At 35.8% G+C, this 25,159-nt stretch overlaps 1 protein-coding gene across 2 annotated transcripts; it reads left to right on the top strand.

Annotated features, from left to right (window-relative positions):
- The first annotated feature begins 696 nt into the window (after positions 1-696).
- Positions 697-25,159, top strand: LOC127652814 (synaptogyrin-1-like). Of its 2 annotated transcripts, none has more exons than XM_052139209.1 (4): positions 697-1,033; positions 16,123-16,360; positions 18,892-19,037; positions 22,580-25,159. In XM_052139209.1, the coding sequence occupies exons 1-4, from the start codon at positions 938-940 to the stop codon at positions 22,766-22,768; spliced, it is 669 nt and encodes a 222-aa protein (XP_051995169.1). In that variant the 5' UTR covers positions 697-937; the 3' UTR covers positions 22,769-25,159. The 2 variants fall into 2 exon arrangements, with proteins under 2 accessions (XP_051995169.1, XP_051995170.1); XM_052139210.1 differs by lacking the exon at positions 22,580-25,159 and adding an exon at positions 19,561-19,924.

Raw genomic sequence — 25,159 nt, 5'->3', positions numbered from 1 at the left:
TTATGTTTTTGAAGTAATTGTACTTTTGAGTACAGTTTTTGGCTATTCTGCCCACCTCTGCTCTTAATGTAACTGTATATTTCTCCCTCTCTTTTTCTTACATTCATCTTAATTTTCTGTAACTTTTATTTATGCATGTGCTTTACCGCTCATCGTGTTATATTATAGAGACATATAATTGATGATGCTGCACATTATTTAGGCCTGTGCTGCACATTATTTAGGCCTGTGCAACACAATCTGAAAAATGTACAATTTTGCAGAACAGAAATAATTTGGAACATTTGGGGTTCATTCCTATCCTTAATTTTGTTTTACTTACTATAAACTAAAATATTTGTATCTAACATTTTATCTGCAAATGACTAAGCATTTGTCCTAGGCTGTGGGGCTGTGAGCAGTCACTAGGTGGCACAAGGTCACATCGATGAGCAATTTAAATATTCCCTTGAATGGCATACGGTGGGTAGAATATAATTGGGCAATATTGCATTTTATTGCCATTTAATTGACGTTCTCCACAGCAATCCACATACGATTCTATTTTACTACTCAATTCATAAACACCGAGTAAAGTACTGAGCAGTTTATGGGCACGTGTTCAGCAGCGCGCCTCAGTATCCTCGAGAGTGCGCATCAAGATTGACAGCGTAGTGCGCGCTCACGTGCTCCCCGTTTGCGCGTTTACTTGGTCTCTTATCTCATCTCCACCCTTGAAATGAGAGAGGTACGGTGTGGAAGGAACATCGTTTCAGGAGAAAACCTGCGAGAAAGGACAGCCAAGATTGAGACTGGAGAGGGCAGCGTGTGAAGAGTCAAGGTGTAGGTCCAGTGGCGCGAGGATAAATTGATTCGACATCAAAGTCAATTATCTCTGCACTATATATATATACAAAAAAGAAAACTTAAGACTCGGAGAAATCACGAACCTCTGAGGATGGAGCAGGCATACGGGGCTGGCAAGGCTGGCGGCACCTTCGATACAATTACCTTCTTTCAGCAACCGCAGACTGTTCTTCGAATAGTGTCATGGGTGAGCGTGATTCTACTAATTGCATACTTCGCGAGCGTCAAGTGATGACGCGCGAAAGGCTCGTTTGCCGCCTAAATGCACAAATCTCTCGTGCGAATTTGCTCTTTCGCTGTTTGTTTTTAATTTATTAATAATAATAAAAAAATATTATTTATGACATTATTACGCGGTCTTTTAAAAGTCAGTTAATATAACGCAGAGTCCATGTCATTACTCTTGTTTAAAAGCATTAGGCTATTTGGACTGCTTAGGTTATAAACCACAAAACCGTTGATTCCGATCTTGTCATATTTCTTAAATTACGACGCGCTCTTTGGTCGACCTTCGGGTGTGCATGCTAGTTAGTTAATTGTATTTTCAACAACAACAAAAAAGTTCGTACTTTTAACCGATAATAGTTGTGTTCGTGGCTCGTTCAGGGTGAACCGACGTCATCGAATATCTGAGTTTGGGAGAACGCAGCCAGGTAGAGGTTTGGATAGCAACTGAAATAGGCAATGGTTTGACGTGTTAAAAGCTCGAACAAGCCGAATATTCATAAAGGAATAGCTGATCACTCTACCTTTCACATACCTACTTCAGTCATATCTATTAAACTTTGTTTTATAATTTATTCTAAATCATATAGGGACTTAATCAGGTGGCTACTGTGTTATTTCAAATTTGGCTCATACATGAGTTAGTATGTGCATTATTTGCTGATAGTAAGGGTGGGGCAGGTGTCTGTAGGGGTAATTAAACCACAACTATGCAGTAGGTGGCATTGTTCAAGTAATGCATTAATCATGATTTTACTTAATTCATTTTTATACTATTTAAAAATATGTACATGTCATAATTTTATTTGCTGGTTAAGTTTGCATTGCAACAAACTTAGTAAGTCACAATTAGCATGTAACATTCAATAATACCATAAATGACCATCCAGTTTTGTTCAGCACTGAAAGCCAAACATATTTTACAAATATTCAAAAGACAACATTGTGAAAATGGTAGACATATTTTATACTGTGTACCTCAATTAAACTTTTCTGGCTGTGGTCTATATGGGACAAACATTGCCTATCTGGAATATTACTTAGTGTGACTATTTAAGTGTAGTTTAAGGATATTTGGGTATTTGGAAGCTGAGTTGCTTAATTATAATTTTTTCCCTCTGGTTGGCTTCCCTTAAAAGTTTGACATGTAAGTAGTATAGCTGAAAAAGTGTATTCTGATGGCAAGTCATATAAACAAATTGTGTGTTCTTTTGTAACACGTAACCAATTGTTGATTTGTCATGTCAGTGGGTGTAAATATCTGAGATTATTTAGCAGACACCACTTCAATTAAAAATTAATGGGAGAAATTGAAACGGTCAACAGATGTAGAAAGGAAGTCCTGCCTTACAGGTAAAGGATCCAATCACCTTTTAGATAAAGTCATCGCCTGTCAATCAACTCGAGAATGTGCATGCGCATTAGCTATACAAGCCTGGAAAACTGCTGTTTTAATTTTTTTAGCATGATCTGAGGTAAAGAAGCACAATTTATGATAACAGTGTTGTCAGATTTTTCTGGTGATTTGAAATATGTTCTTTGATCGTAATTTTGACCAACTGTTTTGGAGCGTTTGGTCTTTTCCCCTAATCATGTAGATAGGAGCTGCACTTCCATGACTGGAAATAGCTTCCCGAGAGTGTTCCAAAAATGGCCGCCAGTGGACTGACTTGCTAGGAAGACTTTGGTGTATATTCAATATAGGGCTGCTCGATTTGGGGAAAATGTCTTATTGCGATTATTGAGTTTAATATTACGATATGCGATTTGCGATATAATAAACAAATGGTAACATGAGTCAACTTGCTTGGTTATCAAGGAAAATGCACAAATAGATTACTGATAATGCTGAAATGTCTATTTCTCAACTCAAACATACAAACTAGCAACAACAACTATAAATGCAGTTTTTTCAAATTAAAATATTTTACAAAATTAAATAACATCTTTGCATTACTGCAAACTTGTTGTTTCCCAATATTACACCTAAATAAAATAAAAGATTGTCCAAACAAACAGGACATTTAATCAGGATGTAACGTGTTCTTTCTATAAACTCTTTTGAAAAGGAAACTGGATATAAAAGTGTGGTTCACTCAAACCACTAAAACTGTTGTTGTTGCTGCTGCTGTTGTTGTTGTTTTTTTTGTTTTTTTAAATGACCAACTGGTATTTCCAAATCCTCTTTCTAAAAAGTTCTACTTATCGCTGGTACCTCTTGCACAGAAATATGTCTTTACTTCATCAATAATTCAAGTTCATATAATACGGGAGCATGACATGTAAATAAGCACAAACTCCAAAACGTCATTCTCTGTGTTGTCAGAGCTGCTTCAACCAGTCGCGTAAGAGACCCAATCTGAGCGGGAGTCGAGAAAAAATTCCGCACCTCGAGTGTCTGATAGAAACACAGATCACAGCTTTGCCATACATCTTTATTTTATCCTTAATTAAAGTTCATATAATACATGAGTGTGACATGTAAATAAACACAAACTGCAAAATTCTCGGTGCGGTCAGAGGAGTTCAACCAGTCGAGGAAGAGACCCAATCTGAGCGGGAGTCGTGACCGGGAGAGATATAAAGTTCCGCTGGCTTATAGGTACTCTGAGACACTCGTCTGCAGCTTGCTGATGATCATTGATGAGATCATCATAAGATCAATCTTATGTGAAAAATAACATTAAAATTACAACAACAATACTGTGTGTGTGTGTGTGTGTGTGTGTGTGTGTGTGTGTGTGTGTGTGTGTGTTGTAGTGTGTGTACATACACACGCTACAACAACACAGTTTTAGTGGTTTGATTGAGTGAACCACACTTTTATATCCAGTTTCCTTTTTCAAAAGAGTTTATACAAAGTATGTTACATCCTGCTTAAATGTCCCTATTTGTTTGGACAATCTTATTTTCGTGAAAATTTGTATGTTCTTATTTATGGTTCTATTTTATTTAGGTGTAAATTTAAGAAAATAACAAGTTTGCAGTAATGCAAAGATATTATTTAATATTTAAATCATTTATAGTTGTTGTTGCTAGTTTGTATGTTTGAGTTGAAAAATACACATTTCAGCATTATCCGTAATCTATTTGTGCATTTTCCTTGATAACCAAGCAAGACTCATGTTACCACTTGTTTATTATGTCGCAATATTAACCTCAATAATCGCAATATGACATTTTCCCCAAGTCATGCAACCCTAATGCAATATGATGAATGGAATCTTCAAGATGAATTGGAGGTGTATTTGTCCGATTCGAACAATGATTATCTGAGTCAGAGCTGCTGTGTTGGCATGACAACTATCTAAGACCTTGGGCTGGATAGTAACAAGCTCACTATAAGGAAAATGAAAATGGATAAAGAGTAAAGACATTAATGAGACCTTGTATTGTAGAGCTGTCTCTAGGTGGGCGGCGGTGTGTGTACATTCATAGAAAACAATTGTTTGGAATTAAAATGCACCATGTCCTCCAGACCCCCTTTATCTCAGCCTCAGATGGCATGCCTTCGGATCGCTCGCAGTCTGTTCTCTAACCGTCTGATGCATATAGAACTAGTGGTCGACCAATATGGGTTTTTTAATAGCCAATATCCAGAAAGCAGGCTGGCCAATACAATGCAGGTATATAACTAATAATATAAACATAAAATCAATAAAAAATAAATAAAATCTTATTTAGCACTTTATTTACTAAATTTCACACAAAACTTTGTTTAAATGGTAGATAGCGGTTTCTTCTGATTTCTGTTTAGTCATAAAAATTGTATTTTTATTTATTTGCACATGAAGAAATTGTTAAAGCTGGAGTATGTAATTTCTGTGACACTAGCGCCAGCGAACATAATTGTAAAAATAAATGTTTTTAAAACAGCTTTCTGAATACGTCACTTGCCTGCAGATCTAAACAGTCACATAGTCCCGCCCCCAACTCACGTCATTGAGTGCACGGGCAGAGTGCGTGGAGGTAGGCGGGTATGTATTTAGACAGGCAGGTAGGCCATCCAATCAATGCATTTGGGCCAAATGAAATGATTGGATGGGCCTTTTACAGGCCTGTGACTGCCACAGATAATGGATTTTTTTTTGTATCAGAGCACTTGATTTATTGATTGCTGTCAGGATGCAAATACTTTCAACCAGTATAACAAAAAATACTTCTGGTATAAATTAGGGGTGCACAGATCCGATACCTGGATCAGTATCGGCTCAGATACTGAGGATTTTAGACCGATCGGGTATCGGTCCGACAAGCCCGATCCAAATCCGATACTGTATGTTAGTCATGTTCGTTACTGTCAAGCTCAAAACATGACATAAAAGAACCATAAAAACATAAAGTAGTTCATATGACTCGTGCATTTTAATCAAAGCCATTTGAAGACGTGCAATAGCTCTGTGAATCACAAAAGGCTGTTTAATAAGTAAGTATATAAAATGCACATACAGCTCCTGCGTGACAGTGAATGGCGCTGCTCTGTAGCCTTCACGCATTGCACAATATTTGAGCGCTACTCACGAACAACATCTCAGATATAGATGCTCAATAGTTTGGTTCACTTATAATATGCATTTAGAATGGCCCTGGAGGTGCTTTTTACCAGAATTTAAATAAGAAGTGAATTAAACTACTGTGAACTTGCCTACAAACAGACACCTACAGGACTTCCTGGAGAGTTCAGAATGTCAAAATAAAAGCATGAGGGTTCAAAAGTTAAGGTTTGCGACTGAGATATATTACTATTATATTATTATTATTATAATTTGTTTACACATTATAATAATATTTAAGTTGGATAGGTTGCAAAAAATAACTGTGTGAATGGAAAGTGAGCCAATATCTTACAACTAAATTGAACAAAAAAAGAGGTCTGAATCCTTTAAAGTCCAGATACAAGCTAAAAAACTTTTGCAAAAAAGAAAAATCTACTGATGACTTGCTGCTACATTATTCAGTATACTAGTTAATAAAGTTACTAGTTAAAAAACATTTTTTTTTTAATAAGCTATACATTTATATTGAAATAATGTGTAGTTAGAGGTTTGTGTTTCTTTACATATTAAAGAGCAGACCCAAATTAGTTCCACACAATAATGTAAAGATATTCTAAACTGATTATGCAAACATCGTGATCGGTATCGGCCGATATCAGAAAGCTCAGTATCGGAATTGGATCGGAAGAGAAAAAGTAGTATCGGTGCATCCCTAGTATAAATTATATACACTAGCTTTTAATATATTAGGAAGAAGGAAATAACATTACAGAGTAGTCCAGCAACCATGTATGTCATGTCCACATTTAGCAATTGCATTTACTAAAAAAAATACAGAATCAAACCAATTGTACATACAGTGCATAGTGAATAAGACATTTACTTTTAGCATATGTGAAGTGCTTTTACCTTGAATTTGCACCAGTCTATTTAGCAGAGGTGGGGTACTTCTATTAATATGATGGGAAGAAATTAGAATTCCCAACTGCAGCCAGTGGTCAACAAATCTGATTGGCTTTTGAGAATAGAAGCAACCTGTCTGTCTTATCAGCCCGCCTGGAAGCTGAGTTGTGTTCACAAGGTTTTGCGTTGATAGAATGAGCTCTTCTGAGGACGAAATAATCACAGAATTAACCCAGATTTGCCAGATTAGTGATATCAAATCTTTTAAAGATATTAAGAGTTTCGATTGAGGCACGTAGCTGCTTTATTTACTTGGTTATGCCTGTAATATTCTCTATAATGAGGTTTTCTGTGCTGTGATTGGACTCTCAACAAATTTAGTACAAATTTACTATTCTCCCATGTGTTCTCTGTGCAGTTGGTCGCAATGACTCACGCACCATTATATACATAATGTTTTCCCCATGTCGTTCTTTTATTATGTATGATACATCTCCGGTTACCTAAGGTAAGGTATAGCTAAAGTTACCCCGCCCCTAAACACTCTGTAATGACATAACTGACTGTGATTGGTAGCTTAACATATCAGTTAGCTTTCCTGTCTAAATGGATGGTTCTTGGCCAATTGAAGCTGCTATAGAGCCCTGTAGTTAAACAATAAATGCATATAAAGCTATGCGAGACAATCACGACTCAAACACAGGCTATTGGTTGAGCCATTGTTGCAGTGTTGATGCTTATATAAAGAACATTTTTGATAGTGGCACTATCAGAACCACAGTGTTTAGACTTTTGGGGAAAATTAACCTACAAATGGGTTACTTACAGATGTTTCTGTGTATTAAGCTAGGAGGGATAAATTATTTTAACATTGAAAAAATTGCACACTTTAGCTTCTTCAATCTCTAAGATGGACTGATCTAAGCAGACATTGTCTCTTAAGACCCACCATTAACAAATATTTTAAGAGTTGAAAACATAGGCATTAAATATCCTCAAGGCAAGAATCAGCAGATCTTTCATGTATTTTCCCAAGCGTTCTCGCACTGTATTAAACCATCACCTAACTTCAGTCTGTTTCTGTGACGCAAAAAATTACATCAACCACATAATTTCCTTACTTGTGTTTTGCAATAGCTCCTTTCAAATGAGATGTATTGCAGCCAACTCTCTGGCTGCCCTCTCCTGTATAATGTGCATATGATGCTTTTAAATATAGCACAGTCATTTTTCTGTAGTCTGTTATGGGACTAATGGCACAGTGGAATACTGCTGCAGGGTAACATACTCTCTATCACTCTCCATATGTCCACATTTTGTACTTGCGTCAAAGGGAAAATGTAGTTTGCAGAGCCTGTACAGTATACCCCTCTAACAATATTAATATGGATAGATACTACAGTTTGTGATTCATCTCTTTCCTGGCAGGATATTATTTCATCTGGTTGTAATATTCTGGCAATCGATCTCTGTTTACTCGTACTTTGAGTCTCATTTTTAATCCTCATAAACAATCTTGCAGTTATTGTTTTTTTTTTTAAGTATGTGTATGATTAGACCCAATCTGACTTTTTTTTTTTAAATAGTATTTCAGTCAGACTGATTCCAGTACATTAACCATAAGTTTGTATCTTTGAAGGGCATAAACAATTCTTCTGATTTTTCAGCCTTTACATAATATTCTATATATACACAGTACTGTGCAAAAGTCTTGGGTACATAAGATGTTTCACAAAACATTTGTCTTAAGATGGTTATATAAATATCTTCAGCTTTAATGTGTCAATAGGAAATATACATTTTAAACTCCCGAACATTCCTTTTGCTCTGTTTTCAAATAGTGGTAACCTCAACAGGAGATGCCATAACACGCATATTAAAAACACAATGGTTAAGTTGAAATTCAGTTTTGGAGACGCTGCATTCTGTTCCATTTCGCTGTGCTCTGTCTAGTTGTTTGAAACACTTGCAGGTGTGTGTGTGTGAGTGAGTGAGAGTTCTAGAAGAAAATTTCAGCTCTGTAGGTCAGTACAATGCAAGTGAATGGGTGCAAAGGCAGCATAAAAGTAATCCATAAGACTCCATTAGTTAAATCCATATCTTCAGAAGTGATATTGTGGGTGAGAAGTGGGCAATATGCAGTGAAGAATGTGAAAGTGATCCGTTTCTCATCCACACTTATCACATTGCTTATGAAGATATTGGTTTAACCACTAGAGTCTTATGGATTACTTTTATGCTGCCTTATTTTTTATTTTATTTGTTTAGCTTTACAATGTTGGCACCCCATTCACTTGCATTTTATGGACCAAAAGAGCTGAAATATTCTTCTAAAATTTTCATTTATGTTCAGCAGAAGAAGAAAGTAATATCTGGGATGACATGAGGGTGTGTATGATGAGAGAATTTTAATTTTTGGGTGAACTATCCCTTTAAGGTCTCTTGACATATCTGGATGAATTTGTCAATAAGAAGAGAGGTTTGGAAGCCTTTCTAGAAATGGTTACTGTGAAAACTTGAAAATGTCCCACAGGGATATTATATATAATGCTGAAATATAAACGAAAGCAAGATCATGCTTTATTAATGCCTACTTTTGCTTTTTCATAGCTTTTAAAGTCCTGTGGATTCTTATTTCAGTTTAGTTACAGTTTTCAGTGTCAAGATTTTAGATCATTAGTTTTGTACAGCAGTACCACCGCACTCTAAAAGCAGAGTATGCAGCCTGTTTAGGGCACCAACCCTGGTCACAGAACAATTGCTGTTTCTGAAACTACCCCTATCCACTTTATAGTGCACTATGGCAGGTGTGCGCCATTTTGTAGGAGTGTCTGAATTCTGAGTAAGCCACTCGTTCCCTACTTTTGTTCCACAGTGGACTCTAATTTTGAATGTACATTTGATGTACACTCAACGATGGTTACTTGCCCATAATCCACCATGGGGAAGACGTACGAGCTGGGAGTTTACTGCTTCCTTCACTCCTGCAATGTTTTATTTCATGCTGAATGCATTAAATTACTTTTTGACAAATAATTACTGGATTAAAATAACATAGAGAGGGGCAAAACATACAGATACGTTTTCAAATGTACTCTTTATTTATATTTATACAGAATTGTGCCATTAATCTGTAGAATTCTTTTTTTTTTTCTTTTTTTTTTTCTTTTTTTTTTCCTCTGGAGACTGCACACAGTGGAAATTTATAATTATGTGGATGATTTCAATATTCTGTTAAAACATGTAGGCTATGATCACGATGCACCCAGAAATGCTACCCAGCTTGAATTGTAGTTTAAAGATATTAAGGTATAACAAGTAATTACAATAATGTACATTTGATCAAATGTGTTTACTCTTTATATTAACATATTTATATAAAAAATGACAAACAGAATGAAGATTTATTGTATTAATATATTATTTAATAAGAATAACAAGTAAGGCCCAAGTATTTTTAAAGTTCATATGTGACGTTGTTTCTGACAGCCCCAGAGATGTATACAGCATCCGAATTCACTCACTCATTTCGTTCACTCATTGCTGAGATATAGTCCACTCACTGCCATTCACTATATAGGAAATCGTGAATGAGTGAACGATTTCAGACACACCCACTCTCTTTGCCATACGATTGACTCGCACCCACACATCTCTCACGCAAACACGTGCACGTGCAGAAATGCTGTCTGTTCGCGCTCCAGTTGTCAATCACATGTTCCATAGAGCAAAAGGCCTTTACACTTAACGTGGATGTTTACATGGATTTATGCAGTTAATCAACAAACAATATCTACGATAGCTGCGTGTTAAATGCGTAAATACTGCTTATGACATGCGGGACAATATGCACCGATATATTGCTGCAGATTTAAAAGTGTACACTTAAAAACTGATGTCATAAGTGCCCAGTTACAGAATCACCCTGAAAATGACCATCTCATTACACAGAAAAACCTGTGTCAGCATTAGAGCCTCAACTTACCTCAGAGTGCTGCATTAAATTGAAGCTTCAATTTTAATCTTGAAATATCAGCTTGTCTTGGTGTTAAATGAAGGCATTGCATGACGAAACTATTCTTTTTTTGCTCTGCGTAGCGAATGAAGTTGTTTAATTAGTTTTAAGAGCTTGAAGCTGCAGTGGTGATGTACCGGTACCCAGTAATGTAAGGACAGGAATGCCACGCATTGTAAAGAAGTAAAAGTAAAAACATTTCATTAAAAATTTACTTGAGTGAGAGTAAAAAGTAACTAATTTTAAGCCTACTCTAAATGTAAAAAAATTCTCAAAGTTACTGAAGTAAATGTATATGAGTAAATGTAGTGTGTTACTACCCACCTCTGTCATTAATGTGCTTACCCTTCAATAAATGTGAAGTTGCACCCCTGCTTAAAGCTTTCATGGTCTCAGCTCACAAGGCAAAGAGGGATCTTGAAACTTCATTGAGACTACATTGAATATTTTTGTGCAGTTATGCAAGTAAATAATGGAATCACAGTTGATTCATTGAATTGATTAATGGAAAGGACAATTTAAGCTGATTCACGGAAACTAATCAAACCCCATTTTTGCTACTGGTGTTTAAATCGGATGCCATTACAATGGCTGAAAGCTTTCATTGTCTCGATTAGCAAAGCAGTTTGAATTGATTAATGGAAATTAATCAAACGGCAATTTTGCCACGACGTTTGAATCAGACGCTGTCACAACATCTTAACTTTATTAGTCTTAAAGCTTTTCATTATACTTGCGAGATAAGTAGGGATCTCAACTTAATTTTATACGTTAGCAAAATCATCACAAATATATTCAGAAAATTAAATATATTGCCAAGCCCCATTTGACAACAGTATTACTTGAGCATCACGTGCACATTCAGTCTGTGATCTCTGCATCTGTATAATATAGGCGTATTTAAGTTCTTATCTCATGGAAAAGTAGCTTCTATATTCTTCTTTAAAAAAAAAATAAAAAATTTAAAAATGTTTTTGTCAGAATGAAATGGTTTGAAATCTTACATTTACATTTACATTTATGCATTTGGCAGACACTTTTATCCAAAGTGACTTACAGTGCAATTATTACAGGGACAATCCCCCTGGAGCAACCTGGAGTTAAGTGCCTTGCTCAAGGACACAATGGTGGTGGCTGTGGGGATAGAACCAACGACCTTCTGATTAACAGCCCTGTGCTTTAGCCACTACGCCACCACCATCCCAAATCTTCCAATCTTTTTGGCTGAGACTCTTGGTTGTTTTCTTGGAGCATGCTGATATGAAGTCTATTGTATTTAACAAATGTACCAGAATAGCAACCAGTGCGGTTTAATTGAATTCTCAGTAGAACACATTTTCTACATATGATTGATGTTTATAAATGTCCTAATCTGGTTTCTCCAATGTCCAGTCAATAACGCTGGATGCAGAATTTCTGAATGTAATTTATCAATGGTCATCAGGTTGACTGCTGGAAATATATATATTTTTTTTTACATACAATAGAGGTGGTCTTCATTTTTTAGTCTTATGACTCGGTCTCTCTCTCGTGATCTCTCTTTCCTCGCACAATGAACATAAGGGTCAGGGAGATTAAAAGAGAGGGATTGGACAATGAGGGGGTGAGAGAGATGGAAATCTCCTCAGGCATGTGAAGGACTGTGCTTCAAGAAGAAGAGTTTTCCCTTGTAAAATAAAAAAACAAACTCGCCATCAGAATTGTCAGACTCATGTTCAGTCACAAAATGATCCACATACAGAATGTTTAACCCATAAAAGCTTGATATGTTTAAAGGGATGGAAATTAAAATGAAAAGTCTATTAATTTACACTCATGTTGTTTCAAACCTGTATGACTTCATTGAACAAAAAAAAAGTGATATTTCTCCATACAATGGAAGTGAATGGTGACTGAGGCTGTCAGTTCATAACGTTCAGCCTAACATCTCCTTTTGTGTTCCACTGAAGAAATAACATGTTTGGAATGGCATGAGTGTGGTTAAATGATGACAGAGTTTTCATTTGTGAATAAACTAACACTTTAATGTCGCAAACTGAATTTTAGTGAACTTTAGCACCGATGGACAATAAGGCAAATCTCTAGACTAGGTTTACATTTTTGTATACATTTATGTATTTATTTTATTGAATACGACAACAAAGTGTTGATTGATTTATTGGTGGGCGAGTCATGGTTGCATATTCTAAAATAGTACACACACAATCAAGCCCCAGCTGATGCGTCTTGCTGACTGAAAAATCGTAAATTACAGTGACGACCAAAGAAAGCCAACAAAATGTGACGTGTGTGTATATAAAACATTTGTCAGTTTATGCCTTAATTTGTAAGGCAATAAAACATTAGGACAAGGAACAAAGAGATTTATAAGGTTTTTCACATTTCCACATAATTATTTATATATATATATATATATTATATATATATAAAATATTGTAAAAATCTCAGGTTGAAAAATGGAGCACATAAAGCTTCGCCCCCTGATGATCACAAGATCAGGATTCCACATGCTGCCTATTACAATGCTTGCTTTCATGCACTCATTGGCTATGGGACCTTGTGATCCAGACAGCTAATTAAAGGCAGGCAAATCACTTAATCACAGACTCGAAGATAAATGTAATGGTTTCTCTGATCCAATTTCTAAGGTGCATAAATGATAAGAAATGTTACTTAAAATATAATACAATATATTTCTTAACTCACCTGTTATTCTATAAATCTGACTTGCATGTCCATTCCTGGTTAAAAAAAAAAAGAAAATGCCTGGATGGAATCTACAGACTTATCCCCATTTTCTGTGCTGATTTCAGGGTAAAATCTGCAGAATTTACTTAAATATTTTATAATGTGATAAATGGAGTCAGATTAGCCAAAACATTTCATAAACGAACATTCAAGGGGAGTGGGATGTGTAGAACATTGCTAAGGATGGGCATTCCAATTCTGGGTTTCTATTTATATTATGTGTCTTTTTAACTACTGTGTGCTATTACATTTAAAATACATACAATACAATGTAATTTTGTGTAACTACATGTTGTTGTTGTTTAAAATTCTCACATGATTCACATTTGTTGCTACTGCGGTTGAGGTGTAGGGTTTGTGTGTAGGGTAGGGGTGGGCTTAGGGTTATGGATAAGGTTAACAGTGTAACTACATAATTAAATGCAGCTGCTTTGTACTTATATTTTAATGCAACATTGTATCCAATGCAAGTACAATAGTTAAGGACACCTAATATAAAGTTGGTCCCAATTCTTAGTCCTACAGGGACAGAATTCCATATGGGCCTAGTAATAAGTTAAAATTTAAGGTTGACTTCATAGTGGAAGGGGCCATTCAGACCGAACCAGTTGATGCTGACCAATTTTCCTGCTATCCTGTTAAATTTGGCTTGATTAGTTCAAGATAAAGGTTTGTATGAGGCATTGAAAGTTAAGCTCACAGTGTTAATTTGATTTGATGTTGCCAACCCCTGTTTGATAAGCATTAGTTATAGATTAAAGTTGATTCTTGGGGTTCAATTATATGGTTGTAGCTGACATTTTATGAACACATAGAACAGTCTGGCTATTGGTAGCCAAAAGCACTTGAGAAGTAAATTGCATGAGCAGACTAATGAAGATTTTTTTTGTTTTGTTTTTATAACTGTGCTCCATCACACACAAACATACACACTTAAGACACTTGGACACACTGTACAGATGCAGAGGCCAGTTGTTAAAACCCTGTCCTTCGCCAAGACTTACTTCCATCCTCTTAGGATGCTTGAAGATGGCTATTTCACTGGAGCCAAAGAGAGAACATGAGCTCATTAGCATGCACAAACATGCATATATTATGATAGTGCTGCAGTAGTATACTCTAGTCACCCATTAGAAAATAAAACCAGTAGAAAGCAATAATTTAAGATTAAAAGCAGACCTCGCTTTCAGCCAGATGTTGAGGTTAGATGCAAGACACTATGTATTGTTGTTACAGAAAATGCTTGTTTGATTATGCCCACTGTTGTCCTGATTTCAGCTTCTCTAGTAAACAAAGTTTTTAAAGTTAGTTTAATTGGTCCTAAAGGGACTTTTCACACTGTTTTTAACCCTTGTTTAGGCCTTTTTAACACTAGCTTATGAATCTCTTTTTCAGAGCAGATACAGCTCTGCAAAACCAAATTGCTGTTCCTCAGATCTATTGTATAAAACAATGTGGCATTCAAATTTGACAGAGTTTAGTATTAGCCAACCTTAAACCAAACACTGCTGCCTTGTTAAATATTAATGTGCTTTTTACAGTTGCAGGAACTTTCACGCTTCTTGTTTAGTTTCAGGAACAGTGATGGGATATGCATTAAATGGACTGGTGCACTTGTCCAATCAATGTCATTTACCCCCATAAATATGCAAAGTATGTCAAAATTGTATGAATGGTGTTTACAATTTGAAATCGTGAAAAATAAGAATACAAAGGATGACTAGTATCGCACAAATCTTCTTGTATACTGGTGGCCAAAAGTTTGGAATAATGTACAGATTTTGCTTTTATGGAAAGAAATTGTTCTTTTATTCACCAAAGTTGCATTAAACTGATCACAATGAATTGTCAGGACATTAATAACATGTAAAACTACTATTACAATTTGAAAAAAGTTCAGAACTTCTTAAACTACTTCAGAGTTCTTATCATTTTGTTTCTCTACATTTATACATTTGGCAGACGCTTTTATCCAAAGCGACTTACAGTGCACTTATTACAGGGACAATCCCCCTGGAGCAACCTGGAGTTAAGTGCCTTGCTCAAGGACACAATGGTGGTGGCTGTGGGGATCGAACCAGTTTTTCTGTTTCAAAAGTGGCCTTTTCTTTGCAAATGTTCCCATAAGACTTGCACCCCTGAATCTTTCCTTTACTGTTGTACATGAAACTGGTGTTGAGCGGGTAAAATTCATTGAAGCTGTCAGCTGAGGACATGTGAGGCGTCTGTTTCTCAAACTAGAGACTCTGATGTACTTATCCTCTTGTTTAGTTGTAGATCTGGTCTTCCATATCTCTTTCTGTCCTTGTTAGAGCCAGTCCTTTTGTAGTGTACACCTTTTGTATAAAATCTTCAGCTTTTGGCAATTTCAAGCATTGTATAGCCTTCATTCCTCAAAACAATGATTGACTGATGAGATTCTAGAGAAAGCTGTTTCTTTTTTGACATTATTGACCTAATATTGACCTTAAGACATGCCAGTCTATTGCATACTGTGGCAACTCAAAAACAAACACAAAGACAATGTTAAGCTTAATTTAATGAACCAAATAGCTTTCAATTGTGTTTGATATAATGGCAAATGTTTTTCTAGTACCAAATTATCAATTTAGCATGATTACTCCAGGATAAGGTGTTGGAGTGATGGCTGCTGGAAATGGGGCCTGTCTAGATTTTATCAAAAATTACTTTTTGAAATAATGATGGTTCTGTTTTTTTACATCAGTAATGTCCTGACTATACTTTGTGATCAGTTGAATGCTACTTTGGTGAATTAAAGTACCAATTTCCTTCCGAAACAGCAAAATCTGTACAATATTACAAACTTTTGGCCTCCAGTGTATGTCCGTTCATCTCACATAAACTTTGTTTTTGTTTCTTGATCCTAAGATCTTCTCCATCGTGATCTTTGGATGCATTGCTAACGAGGGCTACATGAACAATCCAAATGAGGTGGAGGAGCACTGCATCTTTAATAGTAACCAGAATGCTTGTAATTATGGTGTGGGGATGGGTGCGCTGACCTTCCTCTGCTGTGCCGCGTTTTTGGCACTAGACGTCTACTTTCCTCAAATAACCAGCGTCAAAGACCGCAAGAAGGCTGTGTTGACTGATATCGTTGTTTCAGGTATGCAGCACATTCACTGTAAAGGTGGTAGTATGTTACCTTACAATGTTAACTAACCATTGACCAATCAAATGTAAGCTTGAGGTTAGACTTCTGACTTGTAGAAATTCATTTTATATAATATAATATACAAATACCACTGTTTAATAGTAGGCAGAAACTTAAAACTCAAGTGTTGATTAAAAGTTACTTAAATATATAACAAATGATTATTCTTATATAGCATTTAATTCAAACACAAAATGTTTGTAAACAAAATATTTTTATTTCAGTTAAATAGGCAAAATAAAGTGGCTGGGGTGTCTTCCCCATTGACATAAAGTATCTGTACTGTCCTATAAAAAGACCAAAAATAATGTGATCATATCCCAGACATTTTTTTACACAAAATATATCTATATATATATATACACACACAATGATGAGCCAAAACATTTTGACCACTCACAGGTGCTCAATATTTGCACAGAAGCAAATAACGTTGATCATTTAACAATACCACATGTCAAGGTCTGGGTAGATTGGATGGTAAGCGAACAGTCAACGAGAAATGGGCAGGAGTAAAGACCTGAGCGACTTTGACAGGACAGAATTGTTATAGCCAGACGACTGGGTCTGAGCATCTCTGAAACGGCAAGGCTTGTTGGGTGCTCCTGGTCAGTGGTGAGTACCTACCGATAGTGGTTCGTAGAGGGTCCTCTTTCAGCAGGACAATGCACCCTTCCCCACTGCATACATTGTTCAGGAATGGTTTTGACCTGACCCTGACCTCCAAATTCTGCAGATCTCAATCCAATTGAGCATCTTTGGGGTGTGCTGGATCAACAAGTCCGATACAAGGCGGGTCCACTTTGCAACTTACAGGACTTGAAGGAACTGCTGATAATGTCTTGGTGCTAGATACCACAGGACAACTTCAGAGGTCTTGTAGAGTCCATGCCTCGGTGGATCAGCCCTTTTTGGTGGCACATGGAGGACCAACAACATATTAGGCAGGTGGTCATAATGTTTTGGAACATCAGTGTATATACTGTGTACAGTATATACAGTATATGAGTCATTCATGGGATTCGGTACTATTTCAGTCCACCAGAATTTTTAAAGTGGTTGCTTTTTATAAGATGTTGATATGTCCATTTATTATTGATTAAAGTAATTACTGTATTAAAATAATGTTCCTGAGGCACTACCCTGAATTTATTACCTAGAAATAAATTATGAAATATGCACATTGTCTATAGTTTGTCGTTAATATAGACGTTATTTTTGTTCCTTTGCTGAGAAAGAATTTGTTTAAAGAAAACCCAGACTATAAAGTTTTGTCCCTCAGTCTGATCTCAACCCCATCACACCAACCATTTTCAGCCCATAAAAATGTTTTGTTCCACCCATATGTGACATTATTAAACAGAAGTGAAAATTAAGTTTCAAAATTATATTTGATTCCATAGATGTATATAGAATTTATGAATTTGATGAATGCTATGTGGTCTTCTTTCCTACAAGGAACATTGGCTATTTTTAGAAAATAAAACATTTTATCACTGTCAACCTTTGGCAGGGTTGAGTTATTCAGTACAGTTTTTAACATGTAACAAAAATAGAATAGTCAATAATGATACATTACAAATTCTATATATTGACTTGAAACATGGTGTTAAAATGATGCGAGTGTAAGTAGCCTAATGGTTGGAGAATTGTGATGGGTTGTGTTGAGATTAATAATATTTGATTATTAAACTGAGTACACAATTAACAATCTATGTATTTCTTGAGCACTCTCTGACATGTTAAGGGCTAGCTCGACAAAGTTGGGGTTTTAGTTAAAAATATGAATTTAATAACATTTTAACAAAAATTATGAGACCAGACACACAATTTTACTTTAGTAGCTTCATCACATAAAATAATAAATGTTATATTTGTAGTCATTAAATTGGTATGAGGGGCACATGAGCAGTAGGTAGATGTTTATTTTATAACATATTGTGTTGAACCTTTTTCAAACCACTTCCACTATGTCCGTGTTATATTATAACAAAATTATAAAAGGGCTTTGATGCCTTGGAAGGTTTAAAATGTGCCTAATATTGTGGCATATTCAGACAATTAATCAGATGTAGTTGACTTTTTGTCTAAGCTGAAATATTAATGAATCCCAGGAATAACTTAAATTGTATTATGAAATAAAATAATTTTGCATCCTCCGGGCTTATTGTTTCTAATGTCTTTTCTCAAATGTCCCCTGAGAATCTGAATCTTTCCTACCACAACATTAACATGAGCTATACTGACCTCTGTTGGTACAAAGTCACTTCTGTTAGACATAACTGCAATGTGAATCTGAGTTTGTGCTGCTATAGTTCCCTCTTTGCCTGCATATAGCACTGACTATTTTGAACAGATCTGGTGTCTTCTTTCCTAATCACACTCTACTATAGGTTTGTTTTTAGATCATATTATATTTATTGTTGAGTCGGTTCCCTGTTTTATAGACCTTAATTTCTGCACCTATCCTTTGTTTCTTGCAGCATTCTGGTCTTTCATTTGGTTTGTGGGATTCTGTTTCCTGGCCAATCAGTGGCAGGTGACCAAACCAAAGGAGAACCCGCTCAATCAGGCCGGAGACGCAGCCAGAGCGGCCATCACCTTCTCCTTCTTCTCCATATTCACTTGGGTCTGTACTAAATTATCTGACTCTTCAATAATTTTTCACAATGCTCAAATAACACTCAAAACAAATGCTTCTTTCTGCACATCAAATGTATATCAGTTGTATCTGATTTGTAAGATTCAAAGTCAACTTTTTTCTGACTTTGTATGCAGGTGATGCATTGCCCTAGATCTTTTCTTGACCTAATCACATGCATGTCTTCCTCCTGAATAAATGTCATGTGATTGTAGATCAACCACTGTACATGACCTGCACTTCTGATCCACTTAACTGCTTTATTCACTCTTCTATGTATTCTGCTGCCTAATGGCATTTTCTTATTTACAATTTCAATCTTTGCTTCTCTTTCTGCAGGTTTCCTTCTAACCTCTTTTGATTACTTGCAGTATTCCTCAAAGTGCTTTTCTTACTGAAATGACCCAGCTGTATTGACTAGACTAATCCAGTATTGTTGAAATATTTTTCGGCATTTCCTGTTGTTCATTGTGTTAATCGCTGGCTTTGGCCAAAATGTTATTTTTTCTAGGGTGTTCTTACTCTGCTGGCAGTGGAGCGGCTAAAGAGAGTCTCATTCGAAGAGGAATACAACAAACTGTTCACCACTCAAACGCCACCTCCATTTGTTTAGCCTTTTAAACACTTTCATTTACTACACTGTTGATAAAAACTACAAAAACCATTCCATAAACCATGCAGTCACATATAACAGTGAAGATGCAATATGTTTTGTTTTGCTTGTTGTCACTGTGCCAAGTCAAGCATTAAATCAACCTGGTTCAACTTTGAACAAACTTAAATGGATAAAAAGGATCTCATTTACTCAACTTCATGGCATCACAGATGTGTAATGACTTTCTTTCTTCTGCTGAACACAAACAAAGAATTATAGAAGAATATTTCAGCTCTGCTGGTCATCACAATAAAAGTGAATGGGTACCAACATTCGTAAGCTCCAAAAGCATACAAAGGCAGCAAAAAAGTAATCCATAAGACTCCAGTGTTAAACAGGGGCATAAAGTAACGAATTACAAATACTCACTTTACTGTAATTAACTACTTTTTCCAAAGAATTGTACTTTATTAAGTAGTATATTTTAAGTGCTGTAACTGTACTTTTACTGTGCTATCATTTTTGGGTGAATTATTCATTTTTTAAGCATGATGTAGCCCCTGTACCTAACAACTTTTGCCTGCTCTACTTTGTGCAGGACATGACGTGCCAAGGGATCCTGCTTATTTAGCATATTTTTGTATTCCTTGCATTATTTGACCATGTTTTATGCACAACAATAATGCTCTGTCGGCATTAAGGGAAATTTAGATCCTTTAATGTAATTGTTTCATACATTACAATTTAAAATGGTGATCAGTGTAATGAAAATAACTTTTAATTTCTGTTATCATGTCTCCCTTTTATTTTTTGGAATCAGATTCATGTAGTGTAGGACTGGTGGTGGCGTAGTGGGCAAAAGCACATAACTGTTAATCAGAAGGTCACTGGTTCGATCCCCACGGCCACCACCATTGTGTCCTTGAGCAAGGCACTTAACTCCAGGTTGCTCCGGGGGGATTGTCCCTGTAATAAGTGCTCTGTAAGTCGCTTTGTATAAAAGCGTCTGCCAAATATGTAAATGTAGTGTTTATCAAAGATAAGTGATGTATTTTAGAAGTTGTCATACAGTGTTCATTATAATGGGGCATAGGTTTTGCAACTCTACTCGTGAGTACTTTTAAATGAGCTACTATTTTACTCTTACTTGAGTAGTTTTTAGGACAGCTACATTTACTCGACTCACACTGCATTTTTGGGGAAGTAACAGTACTTCTACTTGAGTATGATTTTTCAGTACTCTTTCCTCCCCTGGTGGTTAAATCTATCTTCAGAAGCGGGTGAGAAATAGATCAATATTTGAGTCCTTTTTTACACTTTCACATTCTTGTATTTGGCAATTTGCATTCTTCATGCATATCACCACCTACTGGGCTGGGAGGAGAATTTAAAGAAAAAAATATATAAAAAAATGTATCTGTTTCTCACCCATACCTATCATGTCGCTTCTGAAAACATTGATTTAACCACTTGAGTCATATGGATTACATTTATACTGGCTTTATGTGCTTTTTAGAGCTTCAAAAATGTGGTGCCCATTTACTTGAATTGTGAGGACCTGCAGGGCTCAAATATTCTTCTAAAAATCTTCAGTAGAAGAAAGTCATACACATCCCCGGGATGGTGTTTAAATGATTAATTACAATTTTGGGGTGGACTATCCCTTTAAAGTAAATGATAGAGAATTTTCATTTTGTTTGGATAATCCCTTTAAACAATCTTATCCATATCTGCCTTTTCATTCCATTGAGTGCAATTAATTTATGACAGCATGGTGGGTAATGAGATTCTCATTTCTCATTCATCCCCATTTTTATCTGTTGAAGCCTTTATCAAATCATTAGCTTTTCTCCAAAACATTTTCATTTACTTTGAAAGGTACTTAGAACACATAATTGCATATATAACATGCAGTTTTATTCAATTGTTTTTCAATTGGTGGGGTTAGTGCTTTTTCATTTGCATTGTATTATTTTTACTTTTTAAAGTTTCTTAGACCACATTGAGAATTTCAGCTCTGTGGACTTTAAAACTGCACTGGCAGTGTCTGAGTCGCATGAGGGTTTAAGATTTAGATTTCTGCATTTTATTAGACTTGTTACTAATTTTATTGCATCAGGTAACACTAACTTTCTCCACTTCCATGCTGTTTTTCTCTAGGGGATAAAAGTTTTACCCGGAAGAATATCACTGCTTGGGGTCGCAAATTTGTTTTTAATTACAGTTGTCGTTTTAATTATCTAGGGGGCGCCAGATGCACATGAAAAACTAACAGCTGAACCATGAACAACTGTCTTACCAGCATTGTGTTATAGCTAAGAATCTATGTTTGCCTACAGGGTTTAATGACTCGATACATTCCCAGAATTTTAGATTTTTCCCTCTCATTTGCCTCCACTGTTGTCAAGGAATTTCACATGTTTACAGTTAAGCTGCTCTTGTTGCTTAATCTGATGCATATTTTACATGACAGACCTTATAATCTACTGACAGATTTTGTTTTTACAAACAAAATTTGAGTTTTGATTAAACATTCTTAAGATTGACTTTCAGTTCTGACATTTTTCTTAAATTTCAGTTTTCTGCATGTGTTGAGTGTAAATAAGCATGTGAGAAAGTTAGTCACTCACAAGGCTACTACCTAAATGTTTGTAACTGTTGATCTTAAAGCTTAAGTATCTTAATCTTGCAGCTTCATCAAACTAATGTCTCTCTTCTCTCAATCTTTCCCTCCCGCCCTGTTACCCTCATTAATTCTATCCCCTTTCAATTACACCTTGTTCCATAACTTGACATCCTTAATTAATGCCATTGCATTTATTTACAATTCACCACTGCTCTGAAAATCACTCATTTCTTCCTGTGTCCATAATCATGTAATTGCCATTGCAATCCCTCCCATTCCATCCACTCTTTTATCCTCATTATCCTAAAGGCTGGTCAAGCTTTCTTTGGATTTCAAAGGTACAAGCTAGGCGCAAGCTCCTCCCTCTTCTCTCATGACTATATTGATCCAAGCCAGGATCCTGCAGCAGCACCCCCTGAAAACACAGAATACACTGACTACATCCCGGACATGGAGGTTAATTATAATGGCTCTGGTGGATATCAGAACCAAGACTAGTGAGGTTTAAATAAGCAGCCTTAACATGCTAGGCTGGCAGGGCTAAATGTGGATACAGAAGCATTTGGAGGGGAAAGGACAAACATGAACACTGGGACTTTATTTTTTGGGGCTCAGGATGGAATTTGGGGACCAAAGCAGAGTGGTTAAGAGACAGAGAAATAAGGGGTATGTTTGGTGCAATGACACCTTGTAGGACGTGATGTGAGATTGAAGTAGGTATTGGCTGGTCACAAGACATGATCAGTGAGTCTTTTATAAAGTCTATGAATTACTGGAACTTTTACAGTTTAGGCAGGACCAGATCTTAAGAAACCATATTGTGTGCCCCAGGAAATTTTGCCTTCAGTTTTGTGGATATTGGCTTGGGTGGCAATCTAATTGATTGGTCAGTAGATGTTTTATGTTCACTCTGACCAAACTCTACAAATGGTCAGTTGTAGAATACATTCTTACACTTATTTATAAATCAATTTAGTACACTTAATAATATTCAAATTTGTGAACTAAATTGATAGTTGTTTATCTCTACACTAGTCAATGAAACTGTCTAGCTTTGTACTGGCGACAGCTGTGACAAAACCTGACCAAACTCAATGTTTCTAAAGACCATGGTGTTTTATTTTGGTAAAGTGTGCATGCTTCAACAGAAGAGGACCTTAACCCTTTGACCTCTGACTGGAACTCAGACCTCTCTACCCTATTAATAGATCTCTGCTGCCATTTTTTCACTCCAAGCATTCTGAACAATACTTAGAAATTCTTATGTCTAGCATCAAATCCGTTTCTGCACTATTGGTGCACAGTATACTATGAAAATATGAATGGTCTGTGATGTAATACTGAAAGTGAAAGTAAAAAAGTGAATAAATTGAAAGTTAAGTTTGTAACAAGAGGAATGAGTTGCAAGGTTTTGAAAAACACTGTAAAGCTGGAGTAAGTAGCGATATGTGAACATTTAAGGCCTGTTTTTTTATTTTTTATCACAAATGTAAATGCTAAATTCATTAGCCTTGAACACATTTTAGCGTTCCCTGATATAGCGGTTTATATAGGGGTTGATTAATGACTAATAAGTCATTTACAAATGCATTATAAATCATTGATATGCAGCTATAACAGGTTGCAAAACAGGTCAACTATCATGTAATATTTTCCAAATAGTGAGCATTTAAACTTACATGCTCGAAATGCTTACTTAATACATTTATTCATACTTTTATTACCGGAAATCAAAAACATGCCCTTGTCCATGATTTATGTCACAATGCAGCAAAAATAAAGTATTATTGTGAAATTAGAAGGAGGGGTTTTGCCATTTTGCTACAGTCTGCTTTTTGTTTATATTCATTACTGTAATGTTGACTCACTTGTGTTGTCACTTTTCTTGTCACATGTCAAAAGAATGGTGCTACACCAAGTGGTGTCCTCACTTAGTCTAAGTTACCTTAAGTCCTCTGCGTGCAAAAACACTTTTCAGGTCTTTATGCCTACTCACAACATACATATATGATATAATAAAGACTGATAACCTGATTCAATCATACATAACTTTATTTACATAGGTTTCTAATGTTGGCAACTTAATACATTCTTCACATGTGTCCATTTTACATTAAGGTACAAAATCATTAGTTACTAATATTGAATAAGTGTTATTAAGCATTTATAACATGAGGAAAAAAGGTTCACTATTTGGCAGGTATTGCAAGAAAGTCATCCTTGTTATGCATGTTGCTATAACCACATATCAATGATTTGAATTCATCCTTAATGATCCCTTTATAAACCCTTAATAAAAGGAACATTATGTAAAGTTTTGCCATTTTTTAAGTATGAGTGGGAATATGTGGCTAGTTTATTTAGCCAATGGAGACTAGCACTCAGCTTTAAAGCGAATAAATCTACCAAACCAGACCTAAAGAACTTTCCTTATGCGTCACACAAAAAAAAAAAGCATGACTGCTACAAAGTGTGGAAATCTGGCCAAAACACTGCTCAAATATCCAACACTGATTCCTCAATTTATGGGAATTTCTGCTTAGTAACAATAATATAAACAGTGTATTTTGCATTTAAATGTGTGATAGAATAATGTTGACACTTTCTCTGTTTAGGAAGTGACATTCAGGAAACATTTTAATTTGATCTTCTGTTGAAACTCTTAAAAAGGAAAGCTACAATACAATCAGCATAATATGTAGAAAATGTACCAGATGTGTTATTATATACTGTATGTGTGCAGTTATGGAGCAGGATACAAAATAGTGTATAACAGTCGATAACTAACAGAATCACTAGGTAAAAATGGGTCAGTGTATTATGTCCTGTCTTGTATGTTGCTTGTCTGGTATTATGTCTGTTATAGATGAAAGTAAAAGACAATTGACT

This window comes from Xyrauchen texanus, chromosome 12, assembly GCF_025860055.1.
Source record: "Xyrauchen texanus isolate HMW12.3.18 chromosome 12, RBS_HiC_50CHRs, whole genome shotgun sequence".
NCBI classification, from domain to species: domain Eukaryota; kingdom Metazoa; phylum Chordata; class Actinopteri; order Cypriniformes; family Catostomidae; genus Xyrauchen; species Xyrauchen texanus.
This window is presented reverse-complemented; position numbering and strand designations above follow the sequence as displayed.

Coding starts and splice junctions, on each gene's coding strand:
- LOC127652814 (XM_052139209.1), top strand. CDS start 938: ATGGAGCAGGCATACGGGGCTGGCAAGGCTGGCGGCACCTTCGATACA. Junction 16,361..18,891: donor GACTGATATCGTTGTTTCAG/GTATGCAGCACA, acceptor TGTTTCTTGCAG/CATTCTGGTCTTTCATTTGG. Junction 19,038..22,579: donor TCTTCTCCATATTCACTTGG/GTCTGTACTAAA, acceptor ATTATCCTAAAG/GCTGGTCAAGCTTTCTTTGG.